General features: G+C 44.7%; 1 protein-coding gene across 1 annotated transcript in view; it reads left to right on the top strand.

The window, feature by feature from the left end:
• The window catches only part of LOC309393252 (hexokinase HKDC1-like), a 63638-nt gene that overhangs the window by 22269 nt on the left and 24332 nt on the right, over positions 1 to 17037 (top strand). The window contains exons 6-13 of the mRNA XM_081955234.1: positions 1842 to 1937; positions 4317 to 4416; positions 6086 to 6269; positions 7514 to 7669; positions 9319 to 9552; positions 14262 to 14566; positions 16350 to 16498; positions 16651 to 16770. Coding sequence (XP_081811360.1) covers positions 1842 to 1937; positions 4317 to 4416; positions 6086 to 6269; positions 7514 to 7669; positions 9319 to 9552; positions 14262 to 14566; positions 16350 to 16498; positions 16651 to 16770 — 1344 coding nt within the window. The remainder of the gene's footprint in view (positions 1 to 1841; positions 1938 to 4316; positions 4417 to 6085; positions 6270 to 7513; positions 7670 to 9318; positions 9553 to 14261; positions 14567 to 16349; positions 16499 to 16650; positions 16771 to 17037) is intronic.

Raw genomic sequence — 17037 nt, 5'->3', positions numbered from 1 at the left:
AATTCTCATTCACATCCAGCAAAGTCCCGGCAAACAATTTTTCAAGGGTGAATTTACAACCACAGACGTTATCAGGCTTGGAAAGCTGCCAGGCCGATATCTTCCAAACGCAACGCTATACAAGAAAATACTGAAGAAGGAGTCTCTGAGAATCATGAACAAATCTTCACACTAATTAAATGAACAAATTGTCTCCTGCAAACTCCACTCCCCTTGCACTCCTCTTTATTCCCTATGGGAAGGGCCATTCACTGTCCACCTATGCTTTTACTCCCAAGTCAGCCCTTGTTCCTTAACTGTTCCCTTCTCCTGGCAGCTCTGCACATGCGCACATCAGGAACAGGCTCCAGCTGTTCTTCTGCCTCACTGATGTCGAACTCCAAAGGCAGCTGATGACTGTCGGGCGACCCTGGCCCCATCTCTGCCTCCAATGCAGAGCTCTCATCAGAGCCTTCCCCAGGCTCCAGGACTGGGCCATGTTCCTCCCCAAACTTCTCACTGTCTGAGTCTGCCATCAGCTCCGCTGGCCACTGGCGGGTCACAACAGTAACAGTACGATATATCAATTAGTTTTTCAGCCTAGTCTAGACTGGTCCCTTGCTTTTAAACAACCTGAAAACCCGCTGAAAATGAGAGGATGAGGATCTGTGCCATCCATCCCCTCATCTGAAAAGAACTGAATGGTGCGTGACGCAAACAAAGCCATTTGGTGCTCTTCCAATCCCATTCATTTTTTTCTAACCTTGGTATCGAATAGGGAATCTGGGCTCCTCTAGAAATCATTAAACTTTTAAGAAATCAGGACTCAACTGCAATTCCAAACTAGGAAAAAGTTTGGAGTTTTTCTTGGTGCTCCATTTTCTTTTGAAAAACTCACCATTACTTAAACATTTCAGTTAAAAAAGAGGTGGAAGGGACCTTGGAGGTCTTTTAATCCAACCAAGCAGGAGACCCTATACTTTTTCAGACACATAGCTGTCCAGTCTCTTCTTAAAAACCTCCAGTGATTTCTGGAAGTGCCCATGATTTCTGAAGGCAAGTTGTTCTACTGGTTAATTGTTCTCACTGTTAGGAAATCTCTCCTTGATTCCAGGTTGCTTCTCTCCTTGATTAGTTTCCATCCATTATTTCTTATCTTTCCTCCTGGTGCTTTGGAAGATAAGTTGACCCCCTCTTTTGGGGGGCAGCCCCTCAAATACTGGAATACTGCTCTCATGTCACCAAAAGTCCTTCTTTTATTCTATGATAAAAATTATGATTTTATCCACTCATTTTTGCTGAGTCATCAGTCACAAACATTCATTAGCAGATTTTTTTTTATTTTTTCCCTTCTATAACACATTGCAGTCATTATATCAACATTGTTATATCGTCATGTCTGTACATGTATATAACATTTCGCTTCTATATTTACACGCCTTTATACACAGTTCTATATATATTTATATATATTGTTTTTGGCTTAATTAATTTTCTTGTTTTGCAGCCATTTGTACCAATTGTTCCAAATTTCATAATATTCCGACACTTCTTTATCTTTTAATTTCAGTGTTAATTTATCCATCTCTGCACAATCCAAAGTCTTTTTTATCACTAATTCATCCGAGAGGGTATTATTTTGTTTCCAGCATTGGGCAAATGCTATTCTAGCTGTAGTTAGCAGATGTGTTAATATGTATTTAATTTTCTTTGTATATTTCCCTTTGATTATTCCCAGCAGAAAGATTTTGGGTTTGTATTTTATCTGTTCTCCTGTAATTTCTTGCACCCAGTCACAAACATTAATGGAGTTACATCAACATGGTCTAATTTATTATCATTAATAATTGTTCTTTTGATAGGGTGTCCTTTTTTCATGGACAAAACATTTCAAAGTCCGAGGGGTGCAACAGACAGATGTGGTGAGCAATCTGTGCAAAGCCCTCAGAAAGCACAAGGCAAGTTAAACCTGATACGTTTTCTGAATAACCTGTGTTTCAGATGCAGTGTATATATTGTTTGTCGATATGCATGCTGAGTGAGAGGAGCTGTGTTGGTCTATAATAGCAAAACAATCAAGATTCTGATAGCACCAGTTTTGACTTTTATTGACAGGCACAAGCTGATGTTTTTTTTAAATAAAATGTTGGAAAAGATACTACCAGATTTCTGTGGAATGTGCATACCAGTGGTGAAATTCAGGTTTTTTTTTTACTACCGGTTCTGTGGGCGTGGCTTGGTGGGTGGGGTGTGGCTTGGTGGGCATGGCTTGGTGAGCATGGCAGGGGAAGGATACTGCAAAATCCCCATTCCTACCCTACTCTGGGGCCAGCCAGAGGTAGCATTTGCTGGGTCTCCGAACTACTCAAAATTTCTGCTACTGGCTCTCTAGAGCCTGTCAGAACTTGCTGGATTTCATCTCTGGTGCATACTGAATCTGACACATACAAAAATTGTCCTATTCATTATTTCAAAACTAGACAACCCATGGCCCCTTGTGCCATCCTTTCAGAGATATTTCCTTATCAGATTCCTCAATGCCTTCACGCAAAATGGCTTCCGATGTACTTAAAGGTCATCAAAATTCAAGGAGATATTCAAATATATATCTGCCTTGCAAGTGGCCCATGTTGAACTGTATAGCATCGTGATAGCGAGCCTATGGCTCTCTCTGTGGGCATGCATGCCATCACCAGCTGATCTTCTGATTTCCGCAATGCACATGCACGCTGGCCAGCTGGTCTTTACGGGCACCGGGGCACCAGAAAATGGCCTGAAAAACAGCCTGAGAAATGGCCAAAAACCAGGCCATTTTTCAGGCCGTTTTCTGGGCTGTTTTTGGCAGATTTTGCATTAGGTCACAAAATAATTCGTTGATAATTTTTATGTCACACAATGGTTTATAAAATTTGCCAAGTTTCAGTTCCACAGGAGTCTTGAGTCCCAGATTTCAGATGCATTTCTGTAAGTTAGCCCATTTGTGTACCTTGGTTCAAAAATTGTTGCCCTATTTCATGGTCTATTTCACCTAAAGCAGGGGTGTTAAACTCAAGGCCCAGGGGCCAGATCCGGTCCGCGGTGTGCTTAGATCTGGTCTTCAGAGCCGCCCTGGAAACAGTGAAGGACCGGCCTGCAATGCCTCTGCTAGACAAAACGGAGCTCGGGAGGGCTGCGTGCGGCCCTCCCGAGCTCCATTTTCGTTGACAGAAGGTTGCAGGAGGCTGTCGCAGCCAAAATCAGAGCCCGGGAGCCTGTTTTTGCTGGCAGAGCACTCGGGTCGCCACAAGCACCCCTGACATGAGTGACAAGCTGGTCACCCAGCCTGGCCACATTCATCCTGGCCCCCCAAGATCAAACACAATGCTGATGTGGCCCTCAATGAAATCGAGTTTGACACCTGTTGTGGCCCAGCAGGAGCCATTGGAGCTGCCACCCGACTCCGACAGTGAGGGTCCCTATGAGTTGGCTCTGGAGGATGTGGAGGGCCCTGGGCAGGGTTCTGACTCCGAGCAGGGATCAGAGAGGCTGGTCGGCCACCAGGAGGCGCCTGAGGCATGGAGCAGTGGTGAAAGCCAAAGGAAGGGGGCTCCTGATGTCATGCCTTGGAGTAATGGGGAGGAGTCATGGGACAGTGAGTCAGACATCAGCAGTGAGTTGTTAGATGCTCGTTACCGGCGCGCTAACAGGCGTAAGGAGCAATTGCGCAGTTACAGGAGGTAATTGCTCTCAGCTGCTGATAATTAGACTCCTCTCCAGACTATAAAAGGACTGCTTGTGCACACGCCCTTTGCAGAAGTCAACGCAGGAACTATTGTGGGAGTACAGTCTTGTGAGCGTGGCAGGCTGGATAGCTGCTATTGCATGTCAGTGCCAGAGGGTTCTGAAGGTTGAGTTGTGTTGGATTGCTGCCAAGGATCTGTCTGTCTGTGCAATAAACCTCGTGAAGTATCTTTGGCTCAGAGTGTGTCTGTGATTGCGGGGGAAGAGGGGGGTCAGAATAGACACCCCTGACCTAATGGAAACAAACACGAGAGTTTTAATGGTATTTACATGATTTCTCCTTTACTTTGATTTATTTATGGACAGTAATTTATTTGTAATATAAGCCTGATAATGTGACTTTTTTGCCATTGTTGAAATTACTGGCCTATGGTTATCTGTAGTTACCAGTGAGCAAAGTTCTAGGAATACCTGTGACCCTGCAGCTCCGTCTAATAATATAACAATACTGATTATATAAAGCAAACTTGTATGATATCATGAATAAATCTTACTTACTTAAAAAAAATTAGAGTTGTTGAAAACCATTGGAGGTTCTGTTGTATTTGTGCCATTAGGACATTGATATAGAAGTTTTGGCATTGGTCAATGATACAGTGGGAACAATGATGACCTGTGGATATGATGACCAGCGATGTGAAGTTGGTGTCATTATTGGTAAGTTTATATTCTTTTAGTAAGAAGACAGGGGGTCAAAGTAACTGATGTTAAGACTTACGTTCCAGAAGTTTAAGTTTCATTTGAATAAATTATAGATATCTTTTAAAAATTGTTTTAATTTATTCAATCTCTGCATTTTGCTCTAGGCTAATACATTTATTTTATCATTGTTTTGGCTAATGCATTTAGTTTATCATTGTTATGATGAAAATAACTAATCTCGGTTAATTGAGTTTTTATATGGCTGTTTAAATAAAGGTAGTCCTTGATTTACAACTGGTTGCTTAGCTACTGTTCCAAGTTACAATGGATACCCCAAAAAGGTATTTCCCACACACATTCAAAGTTCTGATGGCCGCCCACATTTTGGGTGCTGAGCAACTGGCCCATTTTTATAGCCATTTACAGTGTCCTGAAGTCACGTGACTACAGTACAGCTTTTTTGGGGGGGGCTGAAAAATGGCATTTACTTCTGATTTCTGGCAAAAAAAAACCACCCATTTTTAGAAAATGGGTTTGCTTAATGACCATCACAAAAAAAGTATGAAATTGGCTACATGATAATCTGCTTAACAACCAGCATGACATAACAATAATTTCAAGCTCAATTAGTGTCATAAGTTGAGGACCTCCTCTACTGCCTGGTATCCCGCTGGAATCTTGACAAACTTGAACACTGCACATCCAACAAAACAGAAGCCAGTGGTGATAAAAGTAAGGTTTCACACTTAGGCAAGAAAACACAAATGCATAGACATCGAATAAGTGGTACGTGTCTGAACAGCAGAAACTGTGAAGAGGATCTAGGAGGATCTAGGTGGCCAACCTCTTAAATATGAGCCAGCAGCGTGCTCCAGCTGCCAAAATAGCCAATGCAATCCTAGGCTCATCTACGGAGGGATAGTATCGAGATCACATGAAATATTAGTACCACTTTATACTGCTTTGGTAAGAGCAGTCTTGGAATACTGTCTCCAGTTTTGGCCACCACGATACAAAAAAGATATCGAGGCTCTAGAAAGAGTGCAGAGAAGAGCAACAAAGCGGAATAGGGGGCTGGAGACTAAACTGTATGATGAATGCCTAGGGGTACTTGGTATGTCTAGTCCAGTGATGGCTAACCTTTTCGTCCTCGTGTGCCAAAATCGGGCGTGCGCGTGCAAAAGCATGCACGCATGTGCCCATACCCACAATGCAATGCGCCTCACCCCCTGCACATATGCGCACAACTCCCCTGTGATCTCTCACACATACGCGCCCCCAATGCCCCATTTTGGGCTTAGCAGGCCTCCCTGAAGCCTCCTGGAACAAAAAAACGGGCCTAACAGGCCTCCCTAAAGCCTCCTGAAACAAAAAACGGGGCACAGGGGGAGGTGCACCGCCCCCTATGCTCCCCCCTGCTCCCGCGCATACGTGCTTGCCCCCCCTGTCCTCCCTGCGCATGCACAGCAGAGACCCAAAAATCGGCTGGTGGAGGTGGGCAGGCATGCGCGGTGGAGCGGAGTTGGGTGACGGCTTGCGTGCCGAGAGAGATTACCTCCCCCAGTAATCTCATTATTGGGTACTTCATGCATGTAGTTTTGAAAAGCATTTTAGATTGAGGTGTGGGAGTGTTCATTCATCTCTCTGTTTTTTTTCCATCTTTCAAAATGTGATGGCTGAGCAGGAACAGGCACCAATGCTTGCTACATGGAAGAGATGAGCAATATTGATCTGGTAGAAGGGGATGAAGGCCGGATGTGCATTAACACTGAATGGGGAGCCTTTGGAGATGATGCGTCTCTGGAAGACATCAGGACAGAGTTTGACAAGGAGATTGACTCGGGGTCTATAAATCCTGGAAAACAATTGTAAGTGGAGTTGTCAGACTGTTGTAAGGTTTCCTTCTACTAAGGTAGCAAATGGGGCTAGTGATTCTCAACCTTGACAACTTTAAAATGTGTGGACTTCAACTCCCAGAATCCTCCAGCTAGCATGCTGGCTGAGGAAATTCTGGGAGTTGAAATCCATATATCTTAAAGTTGTCAAGTGGAGAAACACTGAATTAGATATACATTGGAGCAGAAATTACATTGAATAAGTTTGTTTGTTTGTTTATTTGTAAAATTTATTAGCCGCCCATCTTACCACACAGTAACTCTGAGTTTAGCACTAAGAATTGGTGTGATTAGTGGATGTGCTATATAAGAGAGCTGGAGAGAGCTGGAGTCCAAACACCTTAAAGGTAAAGGTTCCCCTTGAACATATATGCTAGTCGTTCCTGACTCTAGGGGGCAGTGCTCATCTCCCTTTCAAAGCCGAAGAGCCAGCGCTGTCCAAAGACGTCTCCGTGGTCATGTGGCTGGCATGACCAAATGCTAAAGGCTCACGGAACGCTGTTACCTTCCCACCAAAGGTGGTTCTTATTTTTCTACTTGCATTTTTACATGCTTTCGAACTGCTAGGTTGGCAGAAGCTGGGAAAAGTAACAGGAGCTCACTCTGTTACACGGCGTTAGGGATTCGAACCGCTGAACCACCAACCTTTCTGATCGACAAGCTCAGCGTCATAGCCACTGAGCCACCGCATCCCTTTTTTATAGGACTTACCGAGGTCCAAATATCTTGGTAAGTCCTATATTCCAAAGGCCTAAAAAACCTCCAGACAAACAGCTGAGAATAGCTGATGTGTGTAAACTAAACTAGTTTTTTCTCAGCCTTGGTAACCTTAAGATCTGTGGACTTCAACTCCACAAATTCCCTGGCCAGTCAGCCACTCTGGGAGTTGAAATCCACCCATCTTAAAGTTGTGAAGGTTGAGAAACATTGAGGTAAACCGACCACAAGCGGACACATTTCAGACATTTGGGGTACTATTTATCCAGAGTGTAAAAATGCCATCCCTGAAATAATTCCAAAACATCAGATGTATGTATTTTAAAACATATGTTTTTGAAAAGAAAACTTTCATTGGGTGAAATGAAATTTGTCACCTGTCGTGATGGGAGATTTTCATCGAAGGCCACTTGAACATGAAATGGGGTTTGGAGCTTCATCATTTTTGACACCTCTCTACAGAGATAACTGACATTTGACTGTTCTCTGTTTGAATATAGGTTTGAGAAGATGATTAGTGGATTATATCTGGGAGAATTGGTCAGGTTTATCCTTTTAAAAATGGCCAGAAAAGGCTTGCTTTTCAGTGGGAAGTTATCCAAAGCGCTCTGTACGAAGGACAAGATCGAGACAAGACATGTGGCCGCTATGGAAAAGTAAGAGGTTTGAGTCTACGTTATTCTTTTGTTCTTTTAGTCTTCGTTACCTTAAAAGCTGAAAGTGTAAGCATGTAAAATTACGTTTATTCTAAAAAAAACCTTGAGAGTTTTGCTCTGATGGATTAACACAGTTATTTCCCTGGAAATATTTCCTCCTGTTCTCTTGAAAGTTAACTAAATGCATGGTCCAAAGTGAGTTGGCTGCTTTAAGTAGCAGGTTTAGGCTTTGATCCTATCATTAGAGTCACAGGCAAGAGATCTTTATGCAAGAATAGCAGATAAGGTTTTTTAAAAAAGAAATCAATAATTAATTAATTGACTTAATATTGGGATTTTTCCTGGCAGAAAGTAAGGGAGGCATTTGTGAGATTTTTGAAGGTGTGTGTGTGTGTCATGTGCTCACTTGTATATCCATGAAAAATAGAAAAGATAATACAGATAGTCTATTCATTTAGTGACCGTTTGAAGTTACAATGGCGCTTAAAAAAGTAACTTATGACTGTTTTTCAAACTTATGACTGTCCCCATAGTCACATGATCAGAATTCAGACGTTTGGCAACCAACTCATATTTAGAACACTTGCCAGAGTTCTGGAGTTATGTGATCTCCTTTTGCGATCTTCTAACAAGCAACAGCAATAGCACTTAGACTTATATATCACTTCATAGTGCTTTTACAGCCCTCTCTAAGCAGTTTACAGAGTCAGCCTATTGCCCCCAACAATCTGGGCCCTCATTTTACCCACCTTGGAAGGATGGAAGGCTGAGTCAACCTTGAGCCTGGTGGGATTTGAACTGTCAAATTGCAGGCAGCTGGCAGTCAGCAGAAGTAGCCTGCAGTACAGCATTCTAACCACTCCGCCACCATGGCTCGTAGTGAATGGAGAGCCAGATGCATTTAAGAACTGTAATTAACTTAACCATGGTGATCCACTTAACAATTGTTGGCAAAATTCAAATAATAACAGTCCGGTCTAGGAACAGAAATTTTGGGCTCAGTTGTGGTTGTAAAAGGAAGACTACCTATAAAACACCGTTACTGTCCTGAACATGGCAAATAGACCGAGCTGATTTGAGAATAGCGTAATTGTCTCTTCAGCTTTAGCTGCTGCAATAGGAGCCTCATTGAAGCCTCCATTTAGATTCTCTAAGGTCATCTCTGTGACTCTTTACAAAGAACACACACACTCTCTCTTTCTCTTTCTCTTTCTCTCTCTGTCTGTCACTGTCTCTGTCTCTGTCTCTCCCCTCTCTCTTTCTCTCCCTCTCCCTTTCTCTCCCCCCTCTCTGTCTCTTTTTCTCTCTCTCTCTCTTTCTCTCCCTCTCTCTCTGTCTCTCTCCCCCCTCTCTCTTTCTCTTTGTCTCTCCCTCTCTCTTTCTCTCTCTTTCTCTTTCTCTTTCTCTCTCCCTCTCTTTCTCTTTGTTTCTCTTGTTGTCTCTGTCTCTATCTCTGTCTCTCTCTCTCTCTCTCACTCTCTGTAAAAAAAATCAAGGCAGCTATGAATGCATGATCAAACAGCTTTCAGAAAGGGCCCTCCTGCAGCATAATTTGTAATTAACAGACTGCATCCTCAACTTTTAAGAAGTCACTTTATCCCTTCCTGTAACTGAAATACCATTTTCCTAATTTCTTGGCTGGGCACCAGAAATAAAGAAGGCCTGAGAAACACGAAAGAAATTCTGAAGGAACTGGGCCTGGATCCTTCTGAAGAGGACTGCATTGCTGTCCAGCATGTTTGCACAATTGTTTCGTTTCGTTCGGCCAACCTCTGCGCCACGGCCCTGGCAGCAATCTTGACGCGGCTTCGTGAAAATAAGAAACTGGCGAGGCTCAGGACCACGGTTGGAATTGATGGGACCCTGTACAAGACCCATCCACAGTAAGTCAGATGCTAAGAGTGTGGAGCAGGAGAGCCGTGGGCAATGATGCTTCCTTCGTCCAGTGAGTCGGAAGATCGGTTGGATAGCTGAACTAAATGCTGCGCTTCAGTCTAATGATATGCACCTGTGTTTAAAGATAGGCAGGTATGGTGCAGTGGTGGGTTTCAAAAATTTTTAGAACCTCTTCTGTAGGTGTGGTCTGCTTTGTGGGATTGGCTTGTCAGCCATGTGACCTGGTGGGAGTGGCTTGCCAGCCATGTGACTGTGTGGGCGTGGCCAACTTGTAAAATGTGGTGAAACTCACTTAACTTAGTAATTCTGGGAGTTGAAGTCCACAAGTCTTAAAGCTGTGAAGTTTGAACACCCCTGGGTTTTTTTTTCAAAGGGTTAGGGGTGCAAGGGTCTTGAAACTTGACAGCTTTAAGACTTGCGTGCTTCAAATGCCAGAGTTTCTGAGCCAACATTTGAAGCACGCAAGTCTTAAAGCTGTCAAGTTTCAAGACCCTTGCACCCCTAACCCTTTGGAAAAAAAACCCAGGGGTGTTCAAACTTCACAGCTTTAAGACTTGTGGACTTCAACTCCCAGAATTCCTCCTCTCGCTCTTCATCTTGATGATGTGCGGATGGGAGGGGGGAGGGAGCTGGAACCGGTTTTAAACGGCACTGTAGATTTGGGGAACCTCTTCTATAGAAGAGGTTAGAACTGGCAGGAACCCACCCCTGGTATGGTGGTACCAACCAAGACCTCCTTTTCCGAAGGAAGATGGCAGGAACGCAGTATATAGGTGTGGTGGAGGTGAAGATGGCTTGGAAGAATCAGAAGGCAAGGAGAGACATGGTAAATGGTATTGGTACATTTAGATCAGTCTTTTTCAAATTTGGCAGTTTTTAGATGGGTGGCGATCAACTCCCAGAGTGCTAGTTGGGGAATTCTGAGAGTTGAAGTCCATCCAAGTTGGGCTAGATGACCTACACAGTCCCTTCCAACTCTGCTATTCTATTCTATTCTATTCTATTCTATTCTATTCTATTCTATTCTATTCTATTCTATTCTATTCTATTCTACTCTACTCTACTCTACTCTACTCTACTCTACTCTACTCTACTCCACTCCACTCCACTCCACTCCACTCCACTCCACTCCACTCCACTCCATTCCTTTCCTTTCCATTCTAGTTCTATATTCTATTCTATTTATTCTATTCTATTCTGTCCTATTCTATTCCACTCCATTCTACTCCATTCCGCTCCGCTCCACCCTACTAACAATCTTTTATTCTTTTTGCTAAGCTAGGATGATGCTTCTTTTCTTATCATATCCCACATTTTCCTCGGCTTGCTCTCCTTACTTTATGGATTTTGCTTACCATTGCTGGACCCTCCCCCCAAATAGTTTATTTGATATATAATATTTTGCATTAACATACATTGGCTAGATTGGCGACATCAAGAGAGAGGTTTGCATGTTGATACCTATACTCTCTGTTTACAAAATAGACTTACCTATGACTATACAGTAGTCTTTGCTATCGGTTAAGATCTAATAAAAAGTGATGAAACTCAACCCAATTGTGATTTAAGGTGCCTTGTGAAGGTTTTGGAATCAAGTAGCCTGGTGGTCTGGAAATGTTCTTTGTCTCTGGTTACCAAGCAATAGATCAAAACAAGAGCAAATTGTGTTTAATTTGCTCAGCTGATTAATATTGGTCTACTGAGGCAGAAAGTGGGGTTAAATGAAGCATAATTCTGACGCAGCAAACGCACTTACTTTCAGCCAAATCCAGATTTAAATTTCTGTGGACAGAATCTCTTTTTCATATGGGGTGGATTCCACAGTTCTTGAAAAACAGGGTTTGGTGGCTGTCAGGGCTCCAAATAACACCCACCCCCCTCAACAAAAGAAGACTCTGAGGCTTGAAGTTCCTCAAATGTCCATTTTATTAGAAATTATTGGCACATCTGGGAAAACCCAAATCTGAAAGCTTCCAGGTTTTCCCCACCCAAAAGAAAGTCCAAGCACCTACCCAGCACCCACATGTCCAGCACATGGTCCAATCAAAGTACCGTCCCAACTGGAGATGCCCCCCCAGTCACGCCCCTCCAGGTGCCGGGCAGAATGTCCTTGTCTCTCAGAGAAAGGAATGCTATTATGATTATATATCTCCTCAGCTCCATACAATCCCTCCTCCCAGTTTCCCACAGCACTAAATGTGGCAGGCCTGAAGATCCAATGCCCAATATGGCTTCCAGGCCTGACGGTGGCATGTGCCATAAGGGACTGCAGGGTGGCTGGGGAGGATGTCCCTTGACTTTTGGATCCTAAAAAGTTTAGGAAGCTAGAAGAATTGCTATTGGAGGGAGGGAGAATTCCAATTCTGATAGCGTCGTTGAATATGTCTTATTTATTTATTTGTTTGCTTGCTTGCGTATTAAATTTATATAACCCATCTCACAATTTGTGGCAACTCGGGGCAGCTTATTCTTCTCGTGTAGAATCAGCCACTGAGATTTCATTTAAGTCAACATCCTGTCCAGTGGTGGGATGCAATTTTTTTTTTTTACTACCGGTTCTGTGGGCCTGGCTTGATAGGCACGGCAAGGGCGTGGCTTGGCGGCCGTGGCAGGGAAAGGATACGGTAACATCTCCATTCCCACCCCGCTCCAGGAGGAAGGATACTGCAAAATCTCCATTCCCTCCCGATCAGCTGGGACTCGGGAGGCAGAGAATAGATGGGGGCGGGGCCAGTCAGAGGTGGTATTTACTGGTTCTCTGAACTACTCAAAATTTCCACTACCGGTTCTCCAGAACTGGTCAGAACCTGCTGAATACCACCTCTGATCCTGTCTAGCAAGAATGTATTTCTAAAAGGAAGGCGTTCATCTGAGCCTCTCTCCCTCCCTCTCCGTTTGTCACTCTCTGTTCTCTCTGGAATTAGATTACAAATGTGATAGATTTTACAAGATAAAACAACTGACAGTAAAAGCAGAAAAGTAAAAGTTGCAGAGACCTCAAATAAGGTAGAATAAAATTAATACTGAATAAAATCCAGTGATAATTGAAGTAAGATGCAATCAAGGCCCAAATGCCCCCCCCCTGGAAGACCCCCTGTTTGAGCTCCTTCTGAAAAGAGTCCAGGTAGAAGCGCACTGGAGGACTCATCTGCAGGACAGAGGATATTCTCAGCTACCAGAAAGGGTCATTGCAGAGCCTTGGCCCCTCCCACCTCCAGATAGAGGAGCACCACCCACAGCTTATCCTAGGCAGGCTGGCTGGGCCTACCCCAACAAGAGAATGTGAGCCTGCAACTAATGAATTGCCAGGCCATGTAGGGCAGGGGTATTAAACTCAAGGCCCAGGGGCTGGAATCGGCCTGCAGGGTGCTTAGATCTGGACTGTGGGGCCACCAGCAAAGGAGTGGCCTGCGGTGCTTCTGCCAGTGAAAACTGAGTTAGGGAGAGCTGCATGTAGCTCTCCTGAGCTCCGTTTTCCCTGGCAGACGTTTGCAGGAGGTGTTGTAGCCGAAAATGGAGCTCGTGAGGGCCCCAGGTGGCACCCCCAATTCTGTTTTCACTGGCAGAGGGTTGCAGGAGGCTGTCACAGCCAAAACGGACCTCGGGAGCCCCTTTTCGCTGGCAGAGCGCTCGGGCCACCACAGAAGTCCCGACATGAGTGATGTCAAGCCTGCCACACCTACCCTGGCCACACCGAACCTGGTCCCCTGAGGTCAAACACAATGCTGATGCGGCCCTCAATGAAATCGAGTTTGACACCCCTGATGTAGGGCTGTCTAGGCCAGGGGTCAGCAAACTGCAGCTCTGGAGCCGCATGTGGCTCTTTACTGTGGCTCCGTCACTGGTCGGCGCCACAATTTTGAGAGGAGCTTCCGGGGGGGGGGGGAGAGAAGCACAGTGCGCCAGGAGAAGACTCTATGGCAAGGGGAGGATTTTCCAGTTGTCTCCACAATTGATAGGGCTTTCAGTTATAACATGTAGAGGAAAAAGTACGCTGTGGTAGGAGGAGACTCTATGGTGGGGGAACTGAACTTCCAGTCAGCTGCAGAATTGAACAGGGGCTTCCGGTTAGGACCTTTGTGACTCCCAGTGTTTTCTTTTCTGTGGTAAATGGGTCCAAATGGCTTTTTGAGTGTTTAAGTTTGCCGACCCCTGGTTTAGGCTAACATCAGCAGTTTAAATGGTACCCCAAACATTTGGCAGCCAGTGTAGGGCCCACAGCAATGGCGCCATGGGTTTTTGGTTACCAACACAGGCCAGCACATGGGCCATTGAGCTCTGAAACAACTATATAGCCTTCAAGTGAACTTCTAAGGCAGCCTCATGGTAAAGCATGTTGCAGAAGCTGGAGTGGGTGGGCACCAGGATATGAGTCACTGGTGCTAAATCCTCCCACCCCAGGTGGGACTGGGGTGCAACCGGGGCATCGGCTGAAGCTGGGAGAGCACAGGTCCTGGAGGATCCCCAAATTGTGGATTTGCTCCTTCAGGGGTCGTGCTGTTGCAGAACAATGTAGGGCGGGCAGGGCCTTCTGTCCCAACTAACCAGAAGGAGGGGTGTTATTATGACACCACAGTTATGTTAACATCAATACCCGACATCTGTGAATGGTGTAAGCTGCTGGTGTTGTGCAATGGTTGCATTACAAGGTGTAAATTTGGCACAACTGCTGTCATCTCCTTGGTCTTCCTTGTAGGTATGCCAAGCGTCTCCATAAGGTCGTCCGGCGGTTGGTGCCCAATTGTGATGTCCGATTTCTGGTTTCGGAGAGTGGAAGCGGGAAAGGGGCTGCCATGGTCACCGCCGTGGCTTACAGGCTGCTGTCTCAGCGGAAGCAGATTAATGAGGTCTTGGCCCTTTTCAAATTAACCCGAGAGAATCTCATCGAGGTAAGAAACAAAATGAGGACAGAACTGGAGTACGGCCTGAAGAAAGAAACCCACCCAGCAGCCACCGTGAAAATGTTGCCAACGTTTGTTTGCGGCACTCCGGATGGCACAGGTACTTCCTCATTTCTTTCATAGTTGTGTAGGCTGCCCACTTTGGAGAGCTCAAGAGGATTTACAGAAATCTGAAAAGAAAAGCCTTAAAACCAGGAGCAATTATTAACTGATTAACTATCTTCTAGGCAGCCTACCACAGGTGGTCAAAAATGACGGGGAAGGGATAGAAGTTATGAAAAAGCTGATACACAGGGGCATGACATACTATAACAGTGATGGAGAACGTTTTTCTACTCGGGTGCTCAAAAAACACGCGTGTGTGAGATACTGCGTGCGGGCCCACATCCATAATGTAATGCCCCCCCCCATGCATGCATGCAGGCCTCACTGAAGCCTCCAAACTTCCAGTAGGCCCATTGGACCCGTTTTTCACCGTCCCCAGGCTCCAGAGGCTTTCCTGAAGCCCGGGGAGGGTGCCCTGCCCTCTGGAAGGCCGAAAATCAGCTGTCCAGTGCGTGCATGCGCGCTGGAGCTGACAGGGCAGTGCCCTCAGATATGGCTCCACATGCCACCTGTGGTACGCATGCCATAGGTTTGCCATCACGGTACTATAATGTCTGTATCTCTCTGCTCCAACCGTGTTCTGACCAGTGGTGGGATTCATTTTTTTTTACTACCGGTTCGGTGGGCATGACTTGGTGAGCATAGCTTGGTTCTACAAATTTTTGAAACCCACCACTGAGTTTGACCCAGCATTTTGCATAAAAAAGATGAAGTATCTTTGGTCTAGATGTGCTAAAACACTATTAAACATGTGTTAAACACGTGTTTCTAATATACCCTAAACTTTAGCTTTCTGGAAAGATCTGGAGAATGGTCAAGAATCGGTCAACTGTGTACTCGGAACTACAGGTAGTCCTTGACTTACAATCATTCATTTAGTGACTGTTCAAAGTTACAACAGCACTGAAAAAAAGTGACTTACAACCGTTTACACACAACCATTGCAGCATCCCCAAGATCACAGGATAAAAATTAGGATACTTGGCAACTGGCTTGTACTTATCACAGTTCGCAGTATCCTGGGGGGTCATGCGATCGCCTTTGGCAAGCTTCTGACGACAAGTTAATGGTGAAGCCAGATTTACTTAACCGCTTTACTAATTTAGCAGCTGAAATGATTCACTTAATAACTGAGGCAAGAAAGTTTGCAGAATGGGGCAAAATTTACTTAACAGCTGTGTTGCTTGGCAATGAAAATGTTGGGTTCAATTGTGGTCGTAAGCCGAGGACTATCTGTATATCAGGGGATGCGGTGGCTCAGTGGCTAAGACGCTGAGCTTGTCGATCAGAAGGCCGGCAGTTCAGCGGTTCGAATCCCTTGTGCCGCGTAACGGAGTGAGCTCCCGTTACTTGTCCCAGCTTCTGCCAACCTAGCAGTTTGAAAGCACGTAAAAAATGCAAGTAGAAAAATAGGAACCACCTTTGGTGGGAAGGTAACTGTGTTGCGCGCGCCTTTGGCGTTTAGTCATGCTGGCCACATGACCACGGAGACGTCTTCAGACAGCGCTGGCTCTTCGGCTTTGAAACAGAGATGAGCACCGCCCCCTAGAGCTGGAAACTACTAGCACGCATGTGCAGGGAAACCTTTATCTTTACCTGTATATCTCAATATGAATTACCTACATCTGAATACAATTACTTGAGAGCAAATTTGCCTAGAATTCAGTATGTCTACTTAGAATCTCAGAAAAAAAGGCCAGTCTGTAAGCTGGACAAGGAACATTGTAGCGAATTGAGAGGGATTTTCTTTTTAGTAAATATTGATTTTTCTTTTGCAGAAAAGGGGAAATACTTAGCTCTTGATCTTGGAGGAACAAATTTCAGAGTTTTGCTTGTCAAAATCAGAAGTGGAAGAAACAAATCGGTTCGGATATACAATAAAATATTTGCAATTCCTTTGGAAATTATGCAAGGAACAGGAGAAGAGGTAAAAGTTAATTCTTAACTATTGATTCCGGGGACTTATATTCTATTCTAGTCTAACAGGACTATGAACAATTCTCCTTGTTGATCCACATGTATTTAAAACCCTGGTATTAAATGCTGCCTTTAATTACTATTATTTTTTCTTTCTTTCAGTTATTTGATCACATTGTCCAATGCATTGCGGACTTTTTGGAATACATGGGAATAAAAGGTGCCCGGCTCCCCCTTGGTTTTACTTTTTCTTTCCCCTGCAGGCAAACAAGTATTGATAAGGTGAGAAGGATGGGATTTTCCACCTTGATTGGATTCTACTCTTAATGTGGTTTTAATCAGTGCTCAATGTTGCTTTTTAATAGATTTTGTGCTTCTATTTTTCGAGCCTCCGGGAGGGCAAAAATGGCCTCTCCCGGGCTCCGGAGGCCCTCCAGAGGCCAGAAACGGGGCAGTTTCCAGTCCCGGAGGCCTGTTTTTCACCCTCCCCGAGCCTCCGCACGGGCCCTGCACTTACCTGGCATCCAAAACGGGTCACATGAAGACTCC

Source organism: Natrix helvetica, assembly GCF_964273705.1.
Source record: "Natrix helvetica genome assembly, chromosome: 5".
Taxonomy (NCBI): Eukaryota; Metazoa; Chordata; class Lepidosauria; order Squamata; family Natricidae; genus Natrix; species Natrix helvetica.
Note: the sequence above shows the minus strand (reverse complement) of the source record. Positions and strands in the feature narration are given on the sequence as shown.